General features: G+C 36.8%; 2 protein-coding genes across 3 annotated transcripts; both read right to left on the bottom strand.

Annotated features, from left to right (window-relative positions):
* Window positions 1-7,646: 7,646 nt before the first annotated feature.
* LOC111439628 (DNA-binding protein BIN4) lies at window positions 7,647-13,332 on the bottom strand. Its single transcript, XM_023077225.1, has 13 exons — window positions 13,143-13,332; window positions 11,593-11,759; window positions 10,967-11,102; window positions 10,650-10,711; window positions 10,176-10,455; window positions 9,916-9,995; window positions 9,776-9,829; window positions 9,424-9,541; window positions 9,178-9,224; window positions 8,969-8,995; window positions 8,180-8,255; window positions 7,974-8,101; window positions 7,647-7,886 (listed from the first exon to the last, which is right to left on the bottom strand). The coding sequence occupies exons 2-13, from the start codon at window positions 11,638-11,640 to the stop codon at window positions 7,785-7,787; spliced, it is 1,158 nt and encodes a 385-aa protein (XP_022932993.1). The 5' UTR covers window positions 11,641-11,759; window positions 13,143-13,332; the 3' UTR covers window positions 7,647-7,784.
* Window positions 13,333-22,103: 8,771 nt separating this feature from the next.
* LOC111439629 (protein EARLY RESPONSIVE TO DEHYDRATION 15-like) lies at window positions 22,104-23,864 on the bottom strand. 2 transcript variants are annotated; one of them, XM_023077227.1, is made up of 2 exons: window positions 23,696-23,864; window positions 22,104-22,780 (listed from the first exon to the last, which is right to left on the bottom strand). In XM_023077227.1, exon 2 carries the CDS (start codon window positions 22,742-22,744, stop codon window positions 22,418-22,420), a length of 327 nt encoding a protein of 108 aa, XP_022932995.1. In that variant the 5' UTR covers window positions 22,745-22,780; window positions 23,696-23,864; the 3' UTR covers window positions 22,104-22,417. The 2 variants fall into 2 exon arrangements, with proteins under 2 accessions (XP_022932995.1, XP_022932996.1); XM_023077228.1 differs by having other exon boundaries at window positions 22,104-22,782; window positions 23,701-23,844.
* Window positions 23,865-24,479: the final 615 nt, after the last annotated feature.

The following is a 24,479-nucleotide window of genomic DNA, read 5'->3' as shown; positions in this document are numbered from 1 at the left end:
CATGTTCCATAGGCTCCTTATGTTATGAATGAATGGAGGTATCGAAAAGGCAATCATAATCATCAGCCCAACGATTCAAGCAAGAACCCTTCAACCAAAGTAATTAACTCCTTCTTGTACAAAATTTGGATCAATCAAGAGATAAGACTAGAATTAAATTACCTCTTACGATCGAAGATCTAGAAGCAAGATTTGGAAACTTGTTCTAAATTGAGTCACTCCACACTCGAAATCAAAGCCTTATCGAAGAACTCAGATGCAATTCTACACCATAATTGCTTGAAACTTAGAAATGGCAAAATTGATGCTCGGATTTCTAAGGAAAACATCTCAATTTGAGATTTCGATTTCATTCATTCATGAATCTGATTTTTACATAACATAGTATTTATAGTCTCCCGACTAAAGACGTTTGTGGTCGGAATTTATTCCCGATCCCCTTAATCTCCGCAAACACGAACTCAAATGACCATTTGACCCTTTCATAATTTATGAAATTAAAAATAACACATTTAACAAAGGTGGATGTGATTGAGTGACTAAAGAGATAGACTTGAAATCAATGGTTTGAACCGGTTGTTGACATAACTGCGATTCTTATTGGATATGACTTGCATCACAAACTTATGCTATAATTTTAAGCTATCATCTAATCATATCATGCATTTAAGTATGTCACGTGTTGTCAATGCAGATGCATGTACTAGTTTAAAGAATTCTGGCGTCCACACAACCACCACCCTTCAGAAACGCAGCTGCAAGAGAGAAAATGTGAGTGATAGAGAGGAGGGAAGAGGAATAGTCAGGAACTCAGAGTTCACCGCCGCCGATGAACGGAGCCGCGGATGGTCTCATTGTAACATAATCTCGCTCACATAAACGGTTTCAGGAAGCTAGAGAAAGTCGTCGGGTTAGTCAAGAAGACGAGATCCATCAAATCTGAATCTGGGTCGGGTACCCATCTGCAACCCAATATCCAACAACCCAACTCCTCTATACTCAACCAACCCAATCCCCAAGTCATGGCCCAGCTACCACTTGACCCACACTCAGTAAACGCCACCCGTCTGCAAAAATCATAACCTCGTCCCAATCGGCCTAGCCGGCCAAGGCGCCTCGGTCCAGACCCAGTAGCCCTTGGCCCAACTGAGTACATGGCCCAGCTTCGCAACCCACGACCCAATAACTTGCGCCCTCTACACGTAATGCAACCCGCGATGTGTCAGCTCCTCCTTGTGTTTGTCATGCTTGCAACCAGCAACCCGCTTTGGCTCAACCAGCAACCCGCTTTGGCTCAACCAGCTTGATTCGGTGCAGCTTCTCGGCTCAAAATTCAGCTATTCGGCTCGGTATAAGGAAATTTTACCCATTTCCACCTTTTCAACCGTCTCGTGGTTGAATTCGACCTTATTGAACACGGCTAAGGTCAGTATGATGCTAAATTCCTCGATTCAAGTTAAATTAGATCAGGAAATTTGAGTTATTAATAGAATTGAGGATATGTTCTATATGAAATATCTTGGCAATGCTTTGACACGTGCCCAATGGTTTCGCACGTGTCATATGTCTTTTATATGCGATGTGATTATAATATGTTATGTCTATGATATGATATGTCTATGATATAATATGTTTATGATGTGATATGCTTTGGAATACGATACATGTTGTGACATGATATGTTTACGGTATGACACATGTATGATATGAATGACATGTGATAAGATGTTTCGACATGATGCACAACCTCAATACACGTCTTGAAATCTATCCTAAAAATGATATAATATAAAGGAAAATGGAAGGGGTTGTTTTACATGATTTAATGAATGAAAATGTTAGGACCTCATACATCAGGGAATCTCTCCTTTTTATAATGGTATGGACGCGTACGTTATGAGGCAGAAAAAACGATCATTATGTTCATCATAATGCTGCGACTGTCACTATTCCTACCAGATGTTCGACAACAGCACCAGAGAATGCTAGCCTGACCAAGAACGGGACACAGGAGATGTCCAAACTAACGGGTGGGTCCATACTCGCAAGTGTGGGCTATGTGTAGAATATTTAATAAATTCATGATTGTATGTGCTTGCATCTAACCTAATAACAGACCCACTTACTAAGTATCTTATTTTTTCAAGAAAAGACAAGGCTCCCATGTAGACTGATAGTGGCATCGCAACTTAGAAGACCATAACACATGCATAAAGTAGTTTGTATTTAAATTTGTAGACAATACGTTAGTATAAGGTATTTCTATTTTATTTTACTTATGTCTATTTTAATTTCTGTTAAATTATTTTAAAGACCTTCGATAAGTACATGTAGGTCCATGACAACATTTTATGATTATAATTCAAATGATTGTTTCCACGTAAAATGATTATATTATATCTATATATATATTGTAGCGATCTTAAGCTAAGTAGAAATCTAGAGTCGTTCCATTTAGTACTGAATAGAAAGTTATTTTAACGTGTGGAAACTTAAAATTGATGAAGTGGTTGTTCCATTTTTCCTATGATTCATGTGCTATGACGTCGTGCTTAATTTTTAAGAAGGATGGAAGAATAATTAATAAATAAAATTTTATATATATATATATATATATATATATATATATATATATATATATAAATCTTAACAATAATTCGAGTCGGTTTAGTTCAACCAGCTCAACCAATTTGGGACCCAAGAAACCAAAGATCCAATTCAATCTATAGCCCAACTCAACTTAACCCAAATAAATTCATAATCGAAACCTTAAACCGTATCGGTTGGATTAGGTTAATTAAATTTTGATCATCGATATTTTTTAATATCCCTAATGCCCTATTTTGAATGAAGTCCTTAAAGATCTGACGTTGAAATACATGTAAGAACAAACCATAAATCAAAAGCAACAAATCATATAGAAATTAAATAACACGTAGAGGATGACATTATTACACTTAAATCATAAGAACATATACTAGGTTATATAGTGATGGTGCATAAAGAACATATACTAGGTTGTCACTTAGGAGCTCATTTCTTGTTATGTTTTGGACTCGGAGCAGACTTGTGGATCGGTCCCTTCGGCTTGATGTTTAGGAAAAATGAATCAGGTAATGGTTGCTTACGAAGTGGTGCAATATTAGTAATCGTTGTGACTTGTAACGCTTTTAGATCCGCCCCTAAAGGGAAGATGAGTCTAGAAGACGCCATGGGCATGGAAGGAAAAGACATGGTAAGGAGGAAGAAGAAGATGAAAAAGAGAGCTCCACGTTGTAAAGACATTGTCGAATGTAAAAAAGTAGACAGATTGGGTGTTGTGAATGATGTCTTAAATAGAATTTGAAACATTGATGTTCTTGTCTTTGTGTTTCTTTTTAGCCTCATTTTACCATACCCTTCTTATTCACCATATCTTTTTAATCAATAATTTACCATTACAATTCACCATATCTTTTTAATCAATAATTTACCATAAATTTTAAAAGTTACCTTTCTTAATCACCATATCTTTTTAATTAACAAAATTTTGTATTTCTTAAAAAATGAAAACAAAAATAGAAAACACTAGATGGGAATGAATAAATTTGGATCTAAAGCTTTAATTTTGATAGAAATAATATTTAATTTTAACTCCATTGAAATAAAAACAATAATAAAAGTAATATCACGTGATAGGAAGGTCTCTCATGATCAAATTTTCGACACTTCGAATTTCCGACCATAACTAAAAAAACATGACATCAGCAAACAAATGAAACCAAAAATATGGTAAAATTTAAATCGAATTAAAAACCCACAACACCTCAGTTAAAAATAAAATAAGCTCCTCAGTTAAAAATAAAATAAGCTGATGTTCAAATTTATTACAAATGGAGAACAGAGTTTGGGATACATTTACAAAATACAAAAGACTCAAAATATAAAGACAAACTTATGCCTCAGAATGACCCTCTTTGTGATGTGACTGTACAACTACCAAACGCCCTTCAAGATTTACCGGTAGTTAGCGAACACTTGAGAAAAATAAAGAAATGAGTGATTATAAAAATACTTATTGAGAAACCTACTTGTAGTCACTCGTCGCATCCTTAAACTAGTTGGTTGCCATAGGATTTTCTCTAGGCTATAAGAAATTTAGATCTGATTCTACATCTATCTAAGCTTTTGGGAGGACCTCAAAGTTCTGAACGAATCTCATGACCAACCCATCGTGGATCTGAGGTGGTTCACACATCTCTAGTGGCATATCCATGTGCAGAAAATCTCATCTCTAGGGGAACTACTTTACTGTTAGACTGAGTCAACTTGCATAGTCACAATAGTGAATGACGAGTATCATGGTTTGAGGCACTACCTCATTAAATCTATTAAGGATAGTATGACATCTAACCGGACTGTACATCATCCATGAAAGTTTAACTAGCATATCCTTCCATAGGGCCATAGACACTCTGAGTGTAGGGGTGCGACCTCATGTGCTTGCCAGCTACTAGGTTACTTGCATGGTCCCATGCCCCCTCTTAAGAAGAGATTACAGCATGAATATCATGTTTGGGAGACCCCTGGCCATTTCCACAAGATATGGCTCATGGTCGCCTCGATGTGCTACACTATCTGGCCCATGTCTAGCTACTTGAAATTATACAACTTAATATGGAGCTGCTAACACTAAGGGCATATTAAGTTTTCTTAGTCATCTTTGTCATAGAGGTGTGCTAGGTTAATGGGAGTTGTTTAGCACTTTAAATACCACCTCACATTTCGAGGATGTTCCGGGTTATCTCCTTAGAGCTAATCCAATCTTTGGGTACACTTAGGTCTAGACCTCTTATCTCTTCTCACGATCCTTGGGTGCTCGATTTCCTGGAAATATACTGACCTAGTTAACGTGAAAACCGTTCTAGTTCTAATGCTCTAATCTTCATTTGGTTTTCTCATGCATACTTTTTCAGGGAGATATTCCTATCAATCACCCAAAGCAAATAAAAAATAATATGAACATTCATGTAAACTCTACAAAGAAATAACATCCATCAATCATCTAAGCATAGATTGCACTATCTCATCTTCCTTTTTTTAACACAGTGGGCATTTCGGTAATTATTCATAACATACATATTCATCCAAATTATCTTTCTAGAATCCTAAATATGCATATTTTAACTACCTAAGATAAGATGTGCCCACATACTACACGATCCTAGCAATCCCTATAAATGGTATCTTAAGATAGCTCGAATGGCTACTTACATGATGACATGTGTCATTCCAAGCTAACTTTTTCATGTGTTAGATGCTCCATAATTTTTAAAATATTTCTGGTAGGTCCTAATTCAAAGTCATAATAAGGTTAATATCAAAATCGAGATGAAAAGCAGTTGAACGAGCAAAAAATTAACCTCATGTGCGTGACACTCGCTTAAACATGCCTGAAGGTAGCCCCACATGCGCTACAGGGGAAGGACACTCACGGGTTGGCGAGCCGGATTGGGTTAGTTAGAACGGGTTGCCATTCAGAGGAAAAGCATGTCACAGATTATGAATTGGGTCAAATGTCGAGTCGCGCATAGATCTTGGATCTCCCTTCGCGTCTAGTAATTATCTGACACATGTCCAAGAGGTCTAGGGGTGTTAAGCCATGACTTTTAAGGATCAAATCAAGTCAGAACACCCTTGATTTGGTGTTAGATACCATAATGGTAGCAAAGGCACAACTAGAAGCAAGGATGAGATATGGAGGAAAGCAAGTTGTTCAAGTCCACTCCTTAGTGTTATATTCCAAGTTTATGGTACTAAGACCAACCTCCCACCAAGGTGGCAACTTTTTAACACACCCAGATAGCTAGGTACGACTCTACGAGACTCGTCTCATGCCCTAATATCACCTTAGACCTCCCGATGGTGGTGCAACATGATCTCAGGTTTTTTCCCACCATGGTGGGGTACCCTGCCTATGTTTCGTTGCAGAATGTCATGACTTATACCACGTTGTAGAGGACACATGGAACCTTGAACATAGATATTCAAACTATGTTGTGGGGATGCATGAAATTCAAAACATAAGACTATATCAGAAGGGATGCATGAAACTCTGGATATGGTATCATGATAAGATTCATGTTGTTCACCGACCATAGGACCTAACAAGTCTTCCAAATGATCATATTAGGATCAAGACTAGTGTTGTGTATTATGTGTGGACTGGAAGTGGACAACCCATTAGGATCCATTCTTCTAAAACTCGTCCTAGGATGAGAGACCACACAAGCGAGAATAGTAGTGGGTCAATTTAGTCAAATTTGAACCTTCTCCGTAAAAATGGTTTAAAAAAAATATTGATTCAAACTCCCCAAATATTATTTGCACATGCGGGTTTGGATTATAAGGTCTTGTACACCTAGCCACAACTATTTTGTAGTCCTCATTTTAGTCTTACTATAATCTCTAGTGAATATTGTAAGAGACCGAAACAAGAAATAAATTTTTCTAAACATCTCAATAGCATTCTATTTCAAGAATGAAAAATGTCGTCAATGGCACCCTTATGGTACCCCTATATTGAAAATAACCCAAAGATGATTGAGACCGAAACATAAAACCCTAAATCCATTGCTTTGGTTGTAAGGTCTTATGGTTTAAGGTTTGAGTTTAGAGTTTAGGATTTTGAATTTAGAGCTTAGAGCGTTAGAGTTTCGGGTTTAGAGTTTTGAATTTAGAGCTTAGAGAGTTAGAGTTTCGGGTTTAGGGTTTTAGGATAAAAACTTAAAACCCTAAATCCATTGCTATCTTCTCTCTTGGCAAGTCTACTATTGCCCATAGATAATTTTGTCTTATAGCATTCATCCCCTCCATAACTATACGAACTCCCTTTTTGGATCATTTAAGGCTTCTTATATGTATTTGAGATGGTCTTCTTTTATCATAAAGCTTCTTATATGTATTTGAGACAGTCTTCTTTAATCATAAAACTTAAATTGAGGATCCTTTTTTGTAGTAATTTTCCCCAAAATTAGAAGTTTAATAGTTCAGATCGAGTTGGGTCGAGAGATTTTTTTGAACCAACCCAAAAGTATGGGTTGGTTGGATTGGTACCCAACCCGAAAATTCTCACAACCCAACTTAACTCAAACCTCTATTTTCAAGTTGGGTTCGAGTTGTTCCAAACTGAGAAGAGACAAGAAGTCGAGTAGAGAAACAACGTAGCACCGGTCGGAGAAGTTCGACGACAAACACAAACCGAAGAAGTCCAATAAAAGTGGAACGGAACACCGAGCTAAGAGATAGTCGACAACGTCGTCCGATGAGAAACACAGAGATGATGTCAAACAGAAAAATGGAAACTGAGAAGGTAGTCTAACGGAGAAATAAAGAGGCATCTAGTGAGCAACGTCAACTTCTGCTATGGGATGAGAACGATGTTGACGAAGAAATAAAGAGGCTAATAACAAAGTCGAATGCTGTGAGATGAGAAAGATGAAGACAAAGAGTAGAAAGACAATCAGAAAGATGAGAAATAAAGAGGCTAATAACTAAGTTGAATGTGTGAGATGAGAAAGATGAAGACAAACAGTAGAAAGACAATGAGAAATATGAGAACGATCAAAAGCATATTTCATCATTACAATTATTAATTCAATCTGACAGAGACAGAGAGTTATTAATTCAATGGGTTGGGTTCTCGAGAACTAAGGTACAAATCTCATCCATTTTGCCTCATGGGTACAATAAGAAACAACTATTTGACCACCTCGGTTCATAAGCATACAACAAAAATTCAAACCTCATTTCTTGCTCTTTGTACTTTTAGTCTTAGAACCTTGAACTTTCTTCCTCGCTTTCTTGGGTGCCTGCACCTTTCCTCCTGTTTTAACACGCTTCCGCCCCTACATTGCCCATTCCGGATCATAATCATACACTCATTCAACAGATAACATAAGCAATTGAATATCAAAGCTTAGAAAGAGACATACTGATGATTTTTCGTCTTTATTTTTAGATTTCTTGTTAAGCGCTTCGGCAAGCTCGTTTTGGTCTGTTGGAACTTTACTTATTTTCTCGCCCTCATCTTCAGAATCAAATAAGAAGCCATCCAATGTTCCTATAGATGAAGCAGATTGAATGAGGATAGAACAAGTTAGAGAAGTTGACAAAGGTTTAAATTTCAATGCAAGTCAACCTTCAACCATGGTTTCAGCCTCATCAACGTTGGAGAGTGCCTTCAGCTGTATGAAGTCATTCATGATAGATTCTATCTGATCAAGTGGCATACGTCCAATAAGTCATATTTTCTATGGCAGTTCTAGGACAATGTAATGAAAAATACAGCAAACGAAAAACAAAGAGGTGCTTAATAAGGAAAATGGAGAAAGTTCGTGAGAAATCAACCGGCCCAAGCCCACCACTAGCAGATATTGTCCTCTTTGGGCTTTTCTCTTTCGGGTTTTTCCTCAAGGTTTTTAAAACGTATCTGCTAGGAGGAGGTTTCCACACCCTTATAAAGAATGTTTCATTCTCCTCCCCAACCGATGTGGGATCTCACAATCCACCTCCCTTTAGAGCCAACGTCCTCGCTGGCATTCGTTTCCTTCCCCAATCAATGTGAGACTCCTCAATCCACTCCCCTTTGGGACCCAGCGTCCTGGATGGCACACCGCCTCGTGTCCACCCCCTTTCTAGGCTCAATCTTCTCGCTGGCACATCGCCTGGTGTTTGACTCTGATACCATTTGTAATGGCCCAAACCCACTGTTAGCAGATATTGACCTCTGGGGAGTTTCCCTTTCGGGCTTTCCCTCAAGATTTTTAAAAAAGCGTCTATCAAGGGAGGTTTCCACACCCTTATAAAAAATGTTCCATTCTTCTCCCCAACCAATGTGGGATCTCACAGTAAACGTTCCAACGAACTACATTATTATTAATATACAAGAGAATGTGAACAAGGTAATAGATGGGAGAAAAGGACAGACCTTCGCCTCCGACTGACCGAAGCTAACCTGAACAAGACAAGATCTACATCAACAAAGCCAGGTGGAAAATTTCTTAAATAATTCATTTTGGAACAATAAAAAGCAATAAAAAAAGGGTCGTTCATTTCAACATGACTTTCACGTACGGAGTTTGTAATAAAAAAAAAGTTCCATTTGAAGAATCAGAAAAGTGGAGAAGGATAACATACAACGCAAAATGTCCTTGAAGGAACTACTGCCGCTCTATAAATTGTACCTGAGTTGGGAAACCATAGGCAAGTTACCAACAATGGCAAGACATACCAATATCTTTGAAATAAGCCAACGAGGTCCAAAAGAACGATATAGAAACTCGACATTAATCACGAGTATGGAATAAATAAACATTTGCAAATATATGTTGAAGTATACCTGCCCCTTAATGGAAAAACATAGCACATATGAATGAAACATACCTTTCAAATCGAGGCAAAGTTCATTTTTTGCAAATGAGGAATCAGAAACTACAATTCGTCCAACAGCACCCATATCACCACTCAAATCTATTGAATTTCCTTCACACTCAACAAGTGCCTGCATAAGACAATAGTTTTTACAATCTTGTATTAAATATTCTTTCTTCACTTCCCCTCTTCCCTCCAAAACCCGACTCAGAAACTAAAAAAGATGTACACGGGCCCATAATAGAATGAACCTCATTTATATATATATGCGTATATAATGAAGCAGAAAGGTTTAAAACCTAAATCATGACAAGAGGCAGCTGCCAAAAGAACTCGTTTATCGTAACCTATGTTGCAACACTACCTTCAATCTCTGAACTTTGTCAGACAGCACCAGTGGCAACCTTGAGGAGGAAACCTGTAAATTGAATTGCTAAAGCAAATAAGTGGTCAGAGTATAATGAACTATATAGGTTTGTTCTCTTTAGTTTGAGCAAATCTTACAGGACGTTCGTTGCAGTCATCCAATGCATCTTTTTCTATGATCTCCACATCTCCACCATTGCTTACATAGCATTCAGATCCTGAATGGACGAAAGTTTTGCACAAAATATTCCAATACAAAATCATGCATAACAGGCAGTAGCTTTCATGCATGATGCAGCATACAAGATCAAGACTCGAGTAATTTTAATGTTTTCTTCATTAGTCACTAGAGATTCTACCTTTTAATGTTATGCATTATTATCGTACTATTCTCTCACCTTCCAACGTAAGTCGTTCTTTATTTGTATCAGAAATGACTATCTTCTCTTCGGGCGAAGTGCAAACTTGTGATTTGACCTGTTTTTTTGACAACTTTTTATCTGATATTTTCCTTGACTTAGATTTTCCACCTGCATTTTCATCCTTCCCTCTCCCTTGGAAGTGAGATGTCGTAAGTTCAGATAATTCTTCATGATGACCATAATCCTCCTTTATAAAACTATTAACAGGCGATAACTCAGAATCCGATGATAACATCAAAACTGACTGCTTTGAGATCTGATAAATGAAAACAAGAATCTCCCATCAGAAAAGTAGATTTTACTACAAACAATTTAGACTAGAATATTAAAAAGTTATCCCAACCATCCCGTACTATGTAGAACTCTTGAAACAAATTAGATGAAGATTACTAATATTCCTAATAATACACACACTCACAAAAGTAAAAATCCAGAAGTAAATTCTCTCACTTCATTCCCTGTACGTTCCTCAAGTTTCACTTCCTTTGCCAGATTATGGTTGTCACTGTCCCCTGCATTATAACAATCAGACAAAAGAGTTATTGATCCAGAAAGCATAATTTAAGGATGATAATCCAAGTCCTAGTAGTTAGGAATCCACATAAGGTCATTAAAGTTTCCAGCTTAGGATTATTAGAGTAACACCAAAACCAAAGCCCTTTATAAACATGATTTCTCTCTTGCCCTTAATTTCAATTCCTCTTGGGTGCCAGACAATGTTCCTACAAGATGAGAACTGAGACTTTTTAAGTTTAACTTTGATATACCTTGAATCTGATCTCCATCTGAATCTTGTGTGGTTTTAAGTGAAGATGGACCCTTTTGATCAATTGAATCATCCATTGATAAGCTACCATTCGTTGAAGATTCAGAATTAGAGGATAGCGCAGCACTAGTTGGTGCCTATTCAACAAAGTAAATTGTTCTTGTTGGTATCAATTATCATGAAAAAGATATGAACTTTGAAATGATCTCAAAGTGCAGGATTGATAATGAAGATGAAGACATATACTAGTAAATAACTCTGCAATAATTGCTTCACGATTTCAAACCTTTAAAGACAATTCAAACATACAAACTCTAGAAGGAAAAACATGACTGAAAACTTGTATCTTAACCTTAGTATCAGTGTAACAAATATATGATTTGTCTCTCTCCTCTTTAAGACAACTATTTCAACAACTTTTGGGAAGAATGAGTATGATAGTTCTTACAACTACAAATCAGCCTTTTGAAAAGCAAGAACGTAGAGTTGAAACCCCTGCAATTGTTCAAAATTACCTGGGAAGACAGTTTTTGAAGTTCATATATGAATAGAAAACTTGGAAAATTCAAATCCACGTGAAGAGTGATCTATAATAGTGAAACAAAACCGTCAAGTAGACAAAATTACTTGGAAAGAACGCATCCAATCCGGAGACTGCTCTCTCGAGCTGCTCATTTTGGCCTTCAAGCGAATTCAGAAGTCTTCTGGTCTTTCCACAGTAGCATGCCACTGCCAAATAATATCCTTGGATTGGAGATCCACTGCCAAGCTCTTCCCCAGCACTCTCCTCAAATCTAGTTGCAAAAGCAACACTACATTACTTATCATATCAAATAAAGAATTCCCATAAACATTAATCAAACGCGGCATGCCAAGAGCAGAAATAGTTTCGTCGAGTCATAAAGAATGCAGATGTTCTTAAACAAAATAATTTTCGTTCATTGCTTCTTCATTTGTAGATGCAATAAAATGCATAATTACCCTCCAATAAAGTATGTAGCAAAAGATAAAGAAAATTTTGACAGCAGAAATTGAAATTAGATCTCCAAATGAAAATTGTTTAGTACTAGCTCACTCAGCATAAATAACATAACCATAGAAATAGGGATTCCCAGGTAACGAGCACATGCACAGATTTTCAAATATTAACTAGAACACAGAAGAAAAAAAACCGAGCTCTAGTATTCTCGTCACAAGATCGAAAAACACTGTATTCAGTAAAAGATAAACAGCTCAGTTTTCAAAGCATCAAGTATAACAGAGTTGATGTTCATTCACGCCATGATACTTGAAGGACATAACATGAACAACTAGAGAGACCCCAAGTATTTCTATTGAGACACGTAATTGAAGGTTGTAAGTCAATAAGCTTGACTTAGTAAAAGAAGTTATTAACACGGAGCAACTTTATAAGAATTATTAGCCACTATTAACTTGTGGAGCTAAGTTTAGGAAAATGGTTAGTGTTTCCTTTAGGAGAATGGTCCATAGTTTTTAACTTGTAAAGTAAGTTTAGAAATATTGTTAGTACTTTCTCCCCTATAAAGGCATCAACAAAAAGAATTGAAAAACATAGTAATTAAAATTCTTTAGTACAAAAAAACTCTCCCCTCAAGTTGTTCTTTATGTTTCGGCTTTTCATTTCGGTGTGCTTTGATTGAGGATCAAAATCAACATTTGGTATCAGAGTCCCTCATTGCGTATCTAGTCGGACAAGTAAGTCAGGAAAACGAACCCAAGGGTTGAATGAAGACTTCACAAGTGCATCAAGAACTTGAGACAGGCAATGGATGCGTTCTTTCCAAGTGATATATCAACAAATTGATTGACCATCCAAGAAACTCTAAAGAAAGCCCTAAAAAACCAGCTCTCCAGATCTTAAAATAGTAGAATGGTATACCAGGAGAGCCGAAAAATAATGAGAAAATCAAAAGGTGAGTGCAGCTGGAAGGACCTTACAGAGTGCCAGATTTAACATTATCTCAACTCTAGAGACCACAACATCTAATTAAACGTATTACGAAGATCTGGAGATTAGGGAAAACAACAAATACTTAGCACTGGAGAGTCGCTTTAGACTAATAGAAAAGACATATGAATGTTTCGATACAGATGTTAAGGGGAATTGAATATGAGGTGCTAAGAAAAAGCCAGAAAAGGAACAGAAAATCACTCACTTGATCTTGAGAGGCCGCACGACAGCACCAGAGTAATGGAAAAAAAAACAATGAACAAACGACGGCGCGCTGTCTCCCTCCTCCTCGCTCTCTTCCTCCTCCTTCGGAAGCAGAAAATGTAATGGAACGCCAGAAAGTAGGACGGGGCAAAATTTCAGTCAGCGCCCGCTTGATCCACTTTTTTTTTTTTCTTTTTTTCTTTTTTTTTTTCTTTTTTTTCTTCTCTTTCTAAAAATAAATAAAAAGAAAAAACACAAACACCGAGGAAATGAGAGAAATCCGAAGGAAGAGCCAACCACAGAACCCGACCCAGACTCTAAGGATATTTAGTCTTTAATTATAGTTTAACATATCTATTTTATTTGATCTTCTATTATAAACCATGTTTGTTTTTGGTGGCAAGTATCTTTCCCTTTATTACTCTTACCATTTATTACTGTTTTCCTATCCTAATTTTTTTTATTATAAATAGAGAACTTTCACCCCTAGTAGGGTGGTTTTAGCAAATATTCTCTATAGCCTCTTTCGGTTTAGCAACTCTAATCTTTTATTTTCAATGGCTTCTGAATCCTCTACTCATATTCTTTTTCACCACCACTACTGGGTTTGATGCCGTAGGAGCAGTCTCTATGGCTACTGCAGGTGAAGCCGGTTGATTACTCATCAGCTCCCAAATCATTGGCCCATCTTTCGCCGTACTCTGTATATACAATCTCACTTTCTCTAACACAATTGGTTTCCCCTTAGCCAACATAGTCTCTTTCGTTTTCTTCTCAATCTTCCCTTCATCCTTCATAAAAACCCTAACCTTAGAATATACAAATCTCGAGAAGCCTATCGACCTTCTAGAGAGATTTACCCTCGGAATCTGGGTGTCGCACTAGCCTCTTTGCCAACCAAGTCGCCGCTGGCCTCCTTCACCCACTGTGGCGACTCCTCTGGCTTCAACACTATCTTCGTTCCTTGCTCCAGGGGGCGCGGCTCCCTCTCCGTCCATTGGAACTTCACCACCTACTATAGAGTCGATTACTTCTCTACGGGCTCCACCTACTATTCCATCGTCGACCTTCACTCCTGACAATGATGGTGCTATGAACAAAATCTATCATTGTGGCTCTTCACCCACTCCTGATGGTCTCTTTATTAGTCAATTAAAATATGCTCAAGATATTCTTACTCGTGCTCATTTGCTTGATAGTAAACCAATCCACAAGGTGCAGACCCCACTCTGTCTTCGCCCCTCTCTTTCTTTCTTCGTCTAAAACACACCTAGATGACGTTTTTTTTCTTCGTCTAGGAAGAAAGAAACAGAAAGTGCAAGAAAATAACAAAAGGAGCACGGGAACGAAAGCTTTGGAATTTGTTGTTGCTGAAACATGCGTACATTTGTTTCTCCTTTGATTGCCCTGTTTAAATAAAAAATCTATCTTAAAAATGTTCGTGGCCAACTAAACTTGGGCCACTTTCCTATAAACATGGCACAAATGTCCAATTAAAAATGCTTAAAATCTTCCCGAAAAAAAAAGTGAATAATCTAAACAAGAAAAACAACATGTTTTTATCAAACAATCAAATTTTAGGTGTGCCAGATACTTGGTGAAGATTTCTCTAAGTTGTTCCTCTGTTTGGATGAAGTAAATCTTAATAAGCCCCCGATCTGCATACTCCCGGATGTAATAGAACCTGATTTTATGTGCTTGCTTCGGTCGTGCAAAACTGGACTTTTGATCAGGGAGATCGTAGCTTTGTTGTCCACGTATAACATTGGTGGATCGTCTTCTCTTCCAATGAGTTCTTCCATCAGCCGCAACGCCAGACCCCCTGTGTGGTCGCCATTGAAGCGGCGATGTACTCTGCTTCGCAAGAAAACAGAACAACTACCTTATGTTCAGTTAATTGCCAGCAGATCGCGCCACCTGAGAGGAAGCAAATCATCCCGCTGGTGCTCTTACGATCATCACGTCACCGACCATGTCACTATCATTGTAGCCGACTAGCTCAAGCTTCTTCTTTTCTCTCCGTACACAGTATCTCACACCCTAGCCTCTGGTTCCAGCCACATAGCACAGGATGTGCACAGCCATGAGATGCTCCTCCCTAGGTGCTTCCGCAAACCTGCTCACTTATCCAATGAAATAGGCGAGGTCAGGGCGTGTGTTTACCAGATAGCGCAGACTCCCGGCAATGCGTAGTAATTGGTGGCGTCGACTGCCAGTGTAGTGCTAGCCTTCCTTAGCTGGAGTCGGGCCTCCATTGACATCCTTATAGGATTATTATGTGACTGTTATGATACATGATATGATATGTGCATGTTATAGATTGTTATGTTTGAAAATGTGAAAACGCTATGATATGACTGATATGTGACATGAATGATATGTTATGATTGATATGCAAAACGACAACTAGCATGAAATACAACCCCGACATATGCATGAAAGAAATGATAAATTATATGAAAAATGATATGATATGTATGAACTCTAGCAAGGTTGTATTATGATAATTAAAATGGAAAAATGTTGAGACCTCATGCATTATTGAGTGCTCGTGCATCATGGGTACCCCTATTCCTTCACGATAGTACGGACGCGTACACTATGAGGCAGGGGAATGATCATTGTGTTACCATAATGTTGCCGCAACGACCGCTACTTCTAACGGGTGTCCAACATCAACAACTACCAGAGAATGCTCACCCGACCAGAAAGGGGGCAAAGAGATTTACGAACTGATTGGTGGGTCCATACCCGCACGTGCGGACTGTGTGTAGTGAAATAAGTACACATCCAAGTTACCCATTAGGATAGTCACCGTAGGAAAATAGGCTATTACGATAGGTCTCATGCATGCATTTGTATGTCTTTGCATTATAACCCCAATAGGGGTCGCTTACTAAGTATTTTTAAATACTCAAGCCACGCGCTACTATATGTTTTAGAGTAAGGTAAGGCGCCCCTGTAAGCGTGATGGTGGCATGGCAAACTCCGAGATTGTGGCACATGCATAGGATGGATTTGCATTCAATTTTAGTAGACTATAGATTAGTATAGGTTCATTGCATTTTTTCCATTTAGTAGTATGTGAGTTAGGATAGGGCATTTTCTTCTGTATTATTTTTCATTTTATTTATTTTCTTTGTATAAGTTTTATTTCAAGGTAATAAATGAAGCACACAAGTTTGATGTCATAATATAGAATCAATTCCGCATTAAATGTTCAAGATATGGGTATAGTAACAACCTTAAGTAAAAAATTTAGGGTCGTTACGATAAAAACTCAGGATACTCTATCTTCATATTCATTTTATTTGAGCTCTATCTATTTAACAGCAAAATTTATGAGAAAGGTCTTAGCAAAAAGAAAGAAAAAAAAAAAGTTAACGATGGATGCCAGAAGTACGTAAGTGAGTTTTGGAGTAAGTGCTAGTAAATTTGGCACCTTCATTCCTTTAAAAAATCTTTGATCCGAGCATAATGTTCGTTCTAGAAAAAAAATTAAATTTGAAAAGGTGACAAGTGAACGACGAATAATCTATAAAAATAACAAAGTAAAGAAAACTTGAATTGGATTTGATGGGGAAGAACCCCAGAGACCACAATAAATAAAATTCAACACATGAGAAAATCTATGTTCATTGCGCGAACAAGACAATCGATGATTTTTCGCAAGTTGACTAGTACTGCATATTGATGGAGAAGTCAATAAAGACAAAGAGAAAGATGTCCTCTCTTATTTAAAAACGAAACAACAGAATAATTCACATTACCGAGGCGAGCATATTATAAAATCATATGAAGCATCGATAATTAATTTTTAAGGAAAGAAATAAAGTTAGAGTTGGCACACTCCACCACATAGAGCTCTTTATCCCTTTTCAACCTTTTTACCGGTCACCACCACCCTTCATATTTGACGATTTTAGACAATAAAAAGATTATTAGTAAATGTAACCGAGAAAGAGGGAAATCAAACCATTAATTTACTTATTGAAAGAAGATTTTTTGTGATATGAAAGACAACCCATATATCTAATAAGTGAATATTTGAAACATGAGAAAGAGTACAGTTGGTATTGGTAATGGGTAGAGAGACACTGTTTCCTATAATCACAGAGTCTTTACCCGTGTAATTTCTGAACTAATCCAAAATAGATGGATTTGTGGTCATATGAGCTGAAGACACCGTGTTCAAAAACCAATTTGCATATCACGTCCAGCAATAGAATTGGATATGTTGAAAGCTTCGACAAGGTGAACATGAGCTAAGTCAGTCCGAGCATACTCTTGGTCGCAGCGATTAGTAGAATGGCCCTCTGTGCGACATATTTGGCAGTGAGGTGATCGATGACTTTGACCATAGTGGGTTCCTCCTCGAGTGGAAGAGATGTTGCGTAACAACCCAAAATTTTCTACTTAATTTAAGGTCGCTACTGTATATGTACTATAAACATTGAATGCGGAAGACTTCATTGAAATTCCATAAAACATAACCTTTATCTTAAAACACAGCCATGGACTTACGTGTTTCAAAAACATCTCTAAAACGACACAACAAAAGACTAAATAAAATAAATAAGAGTTTAAGTTAAAAACATCCTATTCTAGCCTAAGTCTAAGAAAATAAATACCACTATCCTATGCATGTGTCATGGTCTCGAATTGCGATCCCACCGTCAGCCGTACAGGAATGTCTTGCCTTAACTTGAAAAATGTAGTAGCACATGGCTTGAGTATTTAAAGAAATGCTCAGTAAGTGACCCCACTATTGGGGTTAAATGAAGAACATGCAAATGCAATGACGGGACCTATCCTTTCAGTCTATTTCCCTACGGTACTGTCCTAACGGGTAATTTAGACGTGTACTATATACTCTACACACAGCCCATACATGCGAGTATGGGCTCACCAGTCAGTTCGCACACCGCTGGGGCACATTCCTTATCGGGCGAGCATACTCTGGGAGCTCCTTAGGCCGGACACTCGTTAGAACTAGTAACCGTCACGGCATCGCTATGCAAAACATAACGATCGTTGTCTTGCCATTGGATGTACGCGTCCGTACCCTCGTGATGGAATAGAGGTATCCCCCAAAATGCATGAGCACACATAATGCATGAGGTCCCCAATATTTCTACTTTTATCATTAATGAATATAACCCCGCTATCATCTTTCATGCTTAACATGTCATTTCTCATTTTTCAGTCTACGTATCATACATAATCCTAACGGGGTTACATTTCATTTTATTTATCTAAATTGTTGTATACATACAATTTAGAAAACATAACGCTCCATGCTTTTAATATGTCATTTCATACAACAATTGCCTCAATGGTCACACAAAACAATCTAAACATAACACATCACATCACAATATATCGTATTATAACATGTCATATCGTAAACACTTCGTAGTCATATCGTTCCCATATCGTAAACACTTCGTAGTCATATCGTTCCCTAACTTATCATAGTCTTAACGTTCTTATACCTATCACAGTCATATCGTTATGTCAACGTACCTTAGTCATATCCTTACAGGAACATATTCTAACGCTATTGTTCTATCAATCTAATTCATATAACAATTACCTCAATGGTCACATGAAACAATCTAAACATAACACATCACATCACAATATATCGTATCATAACATGTCATATCGTAAACACTTCGTAGTCATATCGCTCCCTAACTTATCATAGCCTTAACGTTCTCATACCTATCACAGTCATATTGTTATGTCAACGTATCTAGGTCATATCCTCACAGGAACGTATTCTAACGCTATCGTTCTATCACTCTATCACAAACCTATCCCTTTCTACCCATATTCTTTCATCAATCTCTTCTGTCTATAGCACTACGGTATGTAACCTAACCTTAACGTTTCATGAACGTATCTTACTTCTATCGTTACATTTCGTTTTGTGCATCCTTCTCATATCCTATCTCAAACATATCCTTGAACACATCGTACCATAATTATTATCATACAATCCACATATTATAACATAACATAAACATAATATAAACATACCGATTCACAGATGATTCACACATATCAGTATATATGACACGTGCAGAACCACAAGCATGTGTCAACATCAATATAAACATGTCGATAGTAAGGGCACTTACTTGGTTAACTTAAGTTGTCACAAATATATCCTTAATGAAAGTTCGATTCCGTCCTTTGAAATCCAAATCAACCTATGTGAGCCCATGACATCAGTTTCAAGTTTGAACTCTATAAAATTATTTCTCTAATTTACACTGGCCATTGTAAAATTTTGATATTTCTTATTAGACAAAATTTAATGGAGTTCCATGCCCTTCTATATTTACGGATTTATTTTTAAATTCTGTTTAACAAATCTTTCCTCAATCTTCCTCCTCTCTCTTTATAATTAAATAGCAATCTTCTCTCCTCTCTCCTTGTAATTATTTTCGGTAAACATTTTCAATTCTGTAAACAATATATTACTCTAACCCTGTATTTATTATATTATTGGCCAATTTTAATAAATTGTTTGGCTACTATCTTATAGATTTATAGATCTGCAACTGATTCTAACCTTATTTCCAACTTCAAATGCTAACAAAAAAAAATCTAATTAATTAAATATGGATCTGATTATTACAGGATCTGGTAGAATAGGAAACAAATTTGATCTTAAATTAATTTCTTATAACCATCGCTATAAAACAAAAAGTAAATCTGAGATAGGATTTTATCCTAATAACAGACCAAAACCTCTGAGGTAAATCTGCATAGTATCCACCGTTGAAAAGCATTTTACTTTTTCTCAAATTTAAAATTTTTATGTTTATTTTTATTTTCAAGTAATCCTTTTTAGTTATTTATGTATGAATTGTTATTATTATTATTATTATTTTGACGTATATATATTTTTTATTTGTTTATTTATTATTATTATTATTTTGGCTATTACATGTTGTCGTGGGGATGAGAACGATCTTGCTGGTTGCTACGGGAAGTAGGGTGACTTCCATGAGTGCAGCCATGATTTGGTTGTGAATACAACATAAGAGGAAGCATAAGACTAAAAGGAGCACCGGAACAACTCAAAACTTTAGTTTTAGAGACTAAAATTGCAAAATAAGGGAGAAGGATTAGAGTCATTTGAGTAGCAGTAAATTTTGAAAAATTGGTGTCAAGTTCACCAAGGAATTAGTGCACTTTATCCAATGTCCTCGTCGGGTCTACAAATGACTTGAAGTTGATCACATATTATTTTGAAGGTACGAGCATACTCAACAATAGGTTTGGTGTCGCATTTCATTTGCTGCAAACCATCCTTCAATGTCAATGCATGGGCTTTCCGATGATGACTAAACGTAGTCTTCAAGGTGAGTCAAACGTCACAAGCAGTGGAGAGACCAACAACGACAACAATGACTTCCTTGGTGAGAGAGAAGAGCAAGAGATAGAGAATTCATTGATTGACTGCTTTCACGCCAAATATTTGGTGTTGAGTGTTAAAAGAGATGGATGGTTCAAAGTAGGGTGGTGAAAGTAGAGTTCCATCAATGTGGCCCAACATGTCATGACTCTCGAGTAGATGGAGGAGTTGACTTCTCCAAACAAGATAATTGGAGTAAGAGAGCTGGATGGTGATGAAATGAATTAGAATGTTGAAAGGAAGAAGATAAGAACAAAATTCAAAAGCCATGGAGAAGAAAGGGATCGGGGTTGCTAAATCAGGCCGCCTTCGATATCGTGAGAATATTTGATAACACCACCGCACATAAAGGATGACTAGAGTTTTGTATGTGTAATCATTTACGTAATCAAATAAATAAGAAGAGAAAGGGTTAAATATGGTACATATATTAAACGGTAATGGAAGACTAAATATCCTCAACAATACAAGATGTTAGCCTATAATCAAGATACGGTAAGGGAAAATTAAGCATCGTCAAGTTGTAGGCAGAGGAGGCAATGGCGAGGGTTTCGGGTCAAGAAATTCGCATCTTCCATGGGGTGAAGGAGAAAGAGAGTGAAGAGATTGGTCCATGAAGAAGGAAGAATAAAGGGATGGATATGGGTGTGACCTGTGACTGTGAGTGCATTAATTTGATTCGTTATAAAGGTGCTATTGAGAAATTGTTGAAAGGGACTAAAACGTAATTCACCATGCATGGAATCCTTTTTGCCACGTCATACCAAATATATTTTAATTTTTATGTTTGAAATTCTGAAATGGATATTTTAACCCATGAATTAAAAAGATTATAAGTGTATATTAATAGTAACTAAAACATATATTTTGACGATTTAAATATTTAAATGAAATAAATTTAAAAGTTTAGAATATTGTTTTGAATCCACAAGGGGATAGGATAAGGGTAAGGATGGTAATTAGTTTAGTAGATCTATCATTCTTGTTTCATATAAAATTAATTTCAAACTCAAAATACTTTTATGTTGTTAGACATAAGCTAGAGAATCTAAAAACTGCAGTTTCAATGTTTTACTAAAATTGTTCATACCTAATTTCACAATGAATTAAATAAACTTCGATTGCATTGAATCAATTGAATTGAATGCAAGCTTCTACTCCAGATTGTAACTAAGTCTTTTATTAAGCAGCCACACACAAGCAACATGTGTGGCAAAACCAGCTTGAATTCCACATTTTTTGTATTCAATTGTTGCAGACACAAAACCAAGAAGGCAAAATCCACATTTGTTGTATTCAATTGTTGCAGACACAAAACCAAGAAGGCAAAACTGAGAAACCAAAGCTCATCGGCATCGATGCTCCAACATAGCCACAAACCTCATCCAACGTAGCCACAAAATCGAGTGAAAAATAAGAAAGTCTAGATCGAAATAGGGAATGATTCGTTCTTGCCTCCATCCGGTAGTAAGGGACTCTCAACTTTCTTATTCGTAACATAGAATAAGAAACCTATTAACAAATCCCACATCAAAATAAAATCCTAGAGAATGAACATCTCTTTCTCATTAAAAACTATTTCCCTTTTTTTTTTTACAATTTTTCGGGGACACTTATAATGAACAAGATGGGCTAGCAAATGTTGCAAAACAAGCAACCTTGCTTTGTAAACAAGTTACTTTAAAAAGAAGATGAAAAAGAACGAAAGAAAGAAATAAAGAAAAAGAAAACTGCGAATTGCTTCATACGCTTATCTTATCGACATGGTAAACCAGAAAATGCAAGCTGATCATGAAGGAAGAAGGAAGTCTCTTGCGGTCACCTTCTTAAGGTTAAGGTAGCTACTACTTCTCGAGGTGGTACCCTTCAGTAAGGGAAGCTTGAATGAACTCCTCAAATTCAGCTTCCATGGTGCGCAGTTCTTCATTTGCATCGAGATCGAATGCCTCTGGCAAAAAATCAGCAATGTCGTTACTCAAATCATCTTCGCCGTCCATGTAGAAGTCACCGTCTTCCTGGTGTTGGCTGAGCCAGTAATTGCGGTACCATGTCGAGGTTGTGACCAATTGCCACCATTGCGGGGAGAAGTCCTCCACCTGGTATGCAGCCGGGATGAAAAGTGGGGCGTTCGGGTTTAGCTTTGATCTTCCATCAACAGATGCTAGAGCCATTGTTTTGGAATGCAACTATACAATTGATCTACGGACCTTCAGAAAAACAAACAAAATCAGCCAAATGTAGAAAAGCTATTACAAAACCTTAACAGATATGCAAAGCAGGGCGATCTATTTCGTTCACTGTTCTTCAAATTTGCTAACATTGTTCTTATCAACAATGATTGTATTACTTATTTTCTCATCATGTTTCATCTTGTTTACAGAAGGATTGAAATTCTTTGTCAAAAGTATGAATCAAAACAAAAAAAAAAACACTCATATTAGATTAGTATTACTTAAACACACGATTAGATACATATACAAATCTGATTCCAGTCATCCAGATCAATCAAAATCAAAATCTCAGAGCATCCGTCTTCAAATCAAAATTAGGAATTCATCTCATATCACGAAGATTTAAATGTTCAAATCCTAGTTTATAAACAAAACAATTATAAGATTTAAATGTTCAAACCCTAGTTTATAAACGAAACAATTATCAGATTTCCAATCGAGAGATCAGAAATCCCGATCAACGAAGGAGAACGCGTAATTAAAACTCCGATCTAGATAAATTAAACCAAAATAATAAAAAGAAAAAAAACGTACAAAAAAGAATCCCCCTGTCCGCAACGATTTCCAAACCCGGCTCCACAAATCAGATTGCAAACAAAACGACTCACAACAAGTAGATTTAAACACCCATCAATGAATCAAAACCGCACAGATCGCAGATCAGAAATCAGAGAAATCACAACCCGGTCCATTAAAAAAAAAAACCCGAATATTCACAATCACAAACATCACCGCCATACTCTCCGCATCTAAAGCAACACCAAACGCACAGATCTAATACCAAAATTTCCCTTCCATTTCATCGTTCCATTCCCCCAGTATTCTCGAGATCGAAACGGAAAAAGAAAAACAGGAGACCAAATTCAACAGAAAAGGAGAAGAAAAATTTACCAGTTGAGAGAGAACGGGGGAATTCAGTTTTGACCAAATTGAAAAGAAAAAATCAGTGGGAAATTTCGAGGTCTTATCCTCTTCCTGAGAGACTCACAATTTCAACGAAGTCCACAAATGGGGTTACCGAAGTTGAAGAAGAGAGGGCCGTTTTTATAGGGAACAAAAAGGGATTTATTCTTTTCTTAATTTATTTTATTCTTTTTAAATTCCTTTCAGTTTTATCCAACTAATCCGCGTGATTTCAGCGGCCGAGCGCGAGTGGGATTTTTTTAAAAGCGCGTGTGGTGTAGTTCGTTTGACTTTGACCTATCCCTATCAGTTGGGAATGGGAACATGCCACGTTTCAAATTTGTCTGCTAACGACCGTACCTGAAAATTATTGGCTTCTGTTCGTTTTAAATTTACGATTTTGCCCTTTTTGTATTATGATATATATATATATATATATATTTTTTTTTTCCTTTCTTTTTTGGTGGAAAAGAAAAGATTTTTTTTATAATTTGATTTATGTCTAAAAGTAATTTTCAACCTCGATAACAGGATTTGAACCTACGCAAGCAAAGCTCAACCAATTTTGAGTCTATCTCCTTAACCACTCGGACATATCGACACTAATAAAAATTACTATTTAGTGAAAATTCTTTCTGTCGAAAAAAATTCACAACTAAGACAATGTATCTAAAAAAATACAGCAACTCGATCCAGCCTATGAAGACCCCGATTTCAAGATTCTCTTCGTAATCACTAAACAGATCAGCGTTACTGAAAATTATTATTTGAT

The sequence above is a fragment of the Cucurbita moschata genome, unplaced genomic scaffold (genome assembly GCF_002738365.1).
Source record: "Cucurbita moschata cultivar Rifu unplaced genomic scaffold, Cmos_1.0 Cmo_Scf00098, whole genome shotgun sequence".
NCBI classification, from domain to species: Eukaryota; Viridiplantae; Streptophyta; class Magnoliopsida; order Cucurbitales; family Cucurbitaceae; genus Cucurbita; species Cucurbita moschata.
The sequence above is the reverse complement of the archived record's forward strand: the minus strand, read 5'-3'. Positions and strand labels throughout refer to the sequence as shown.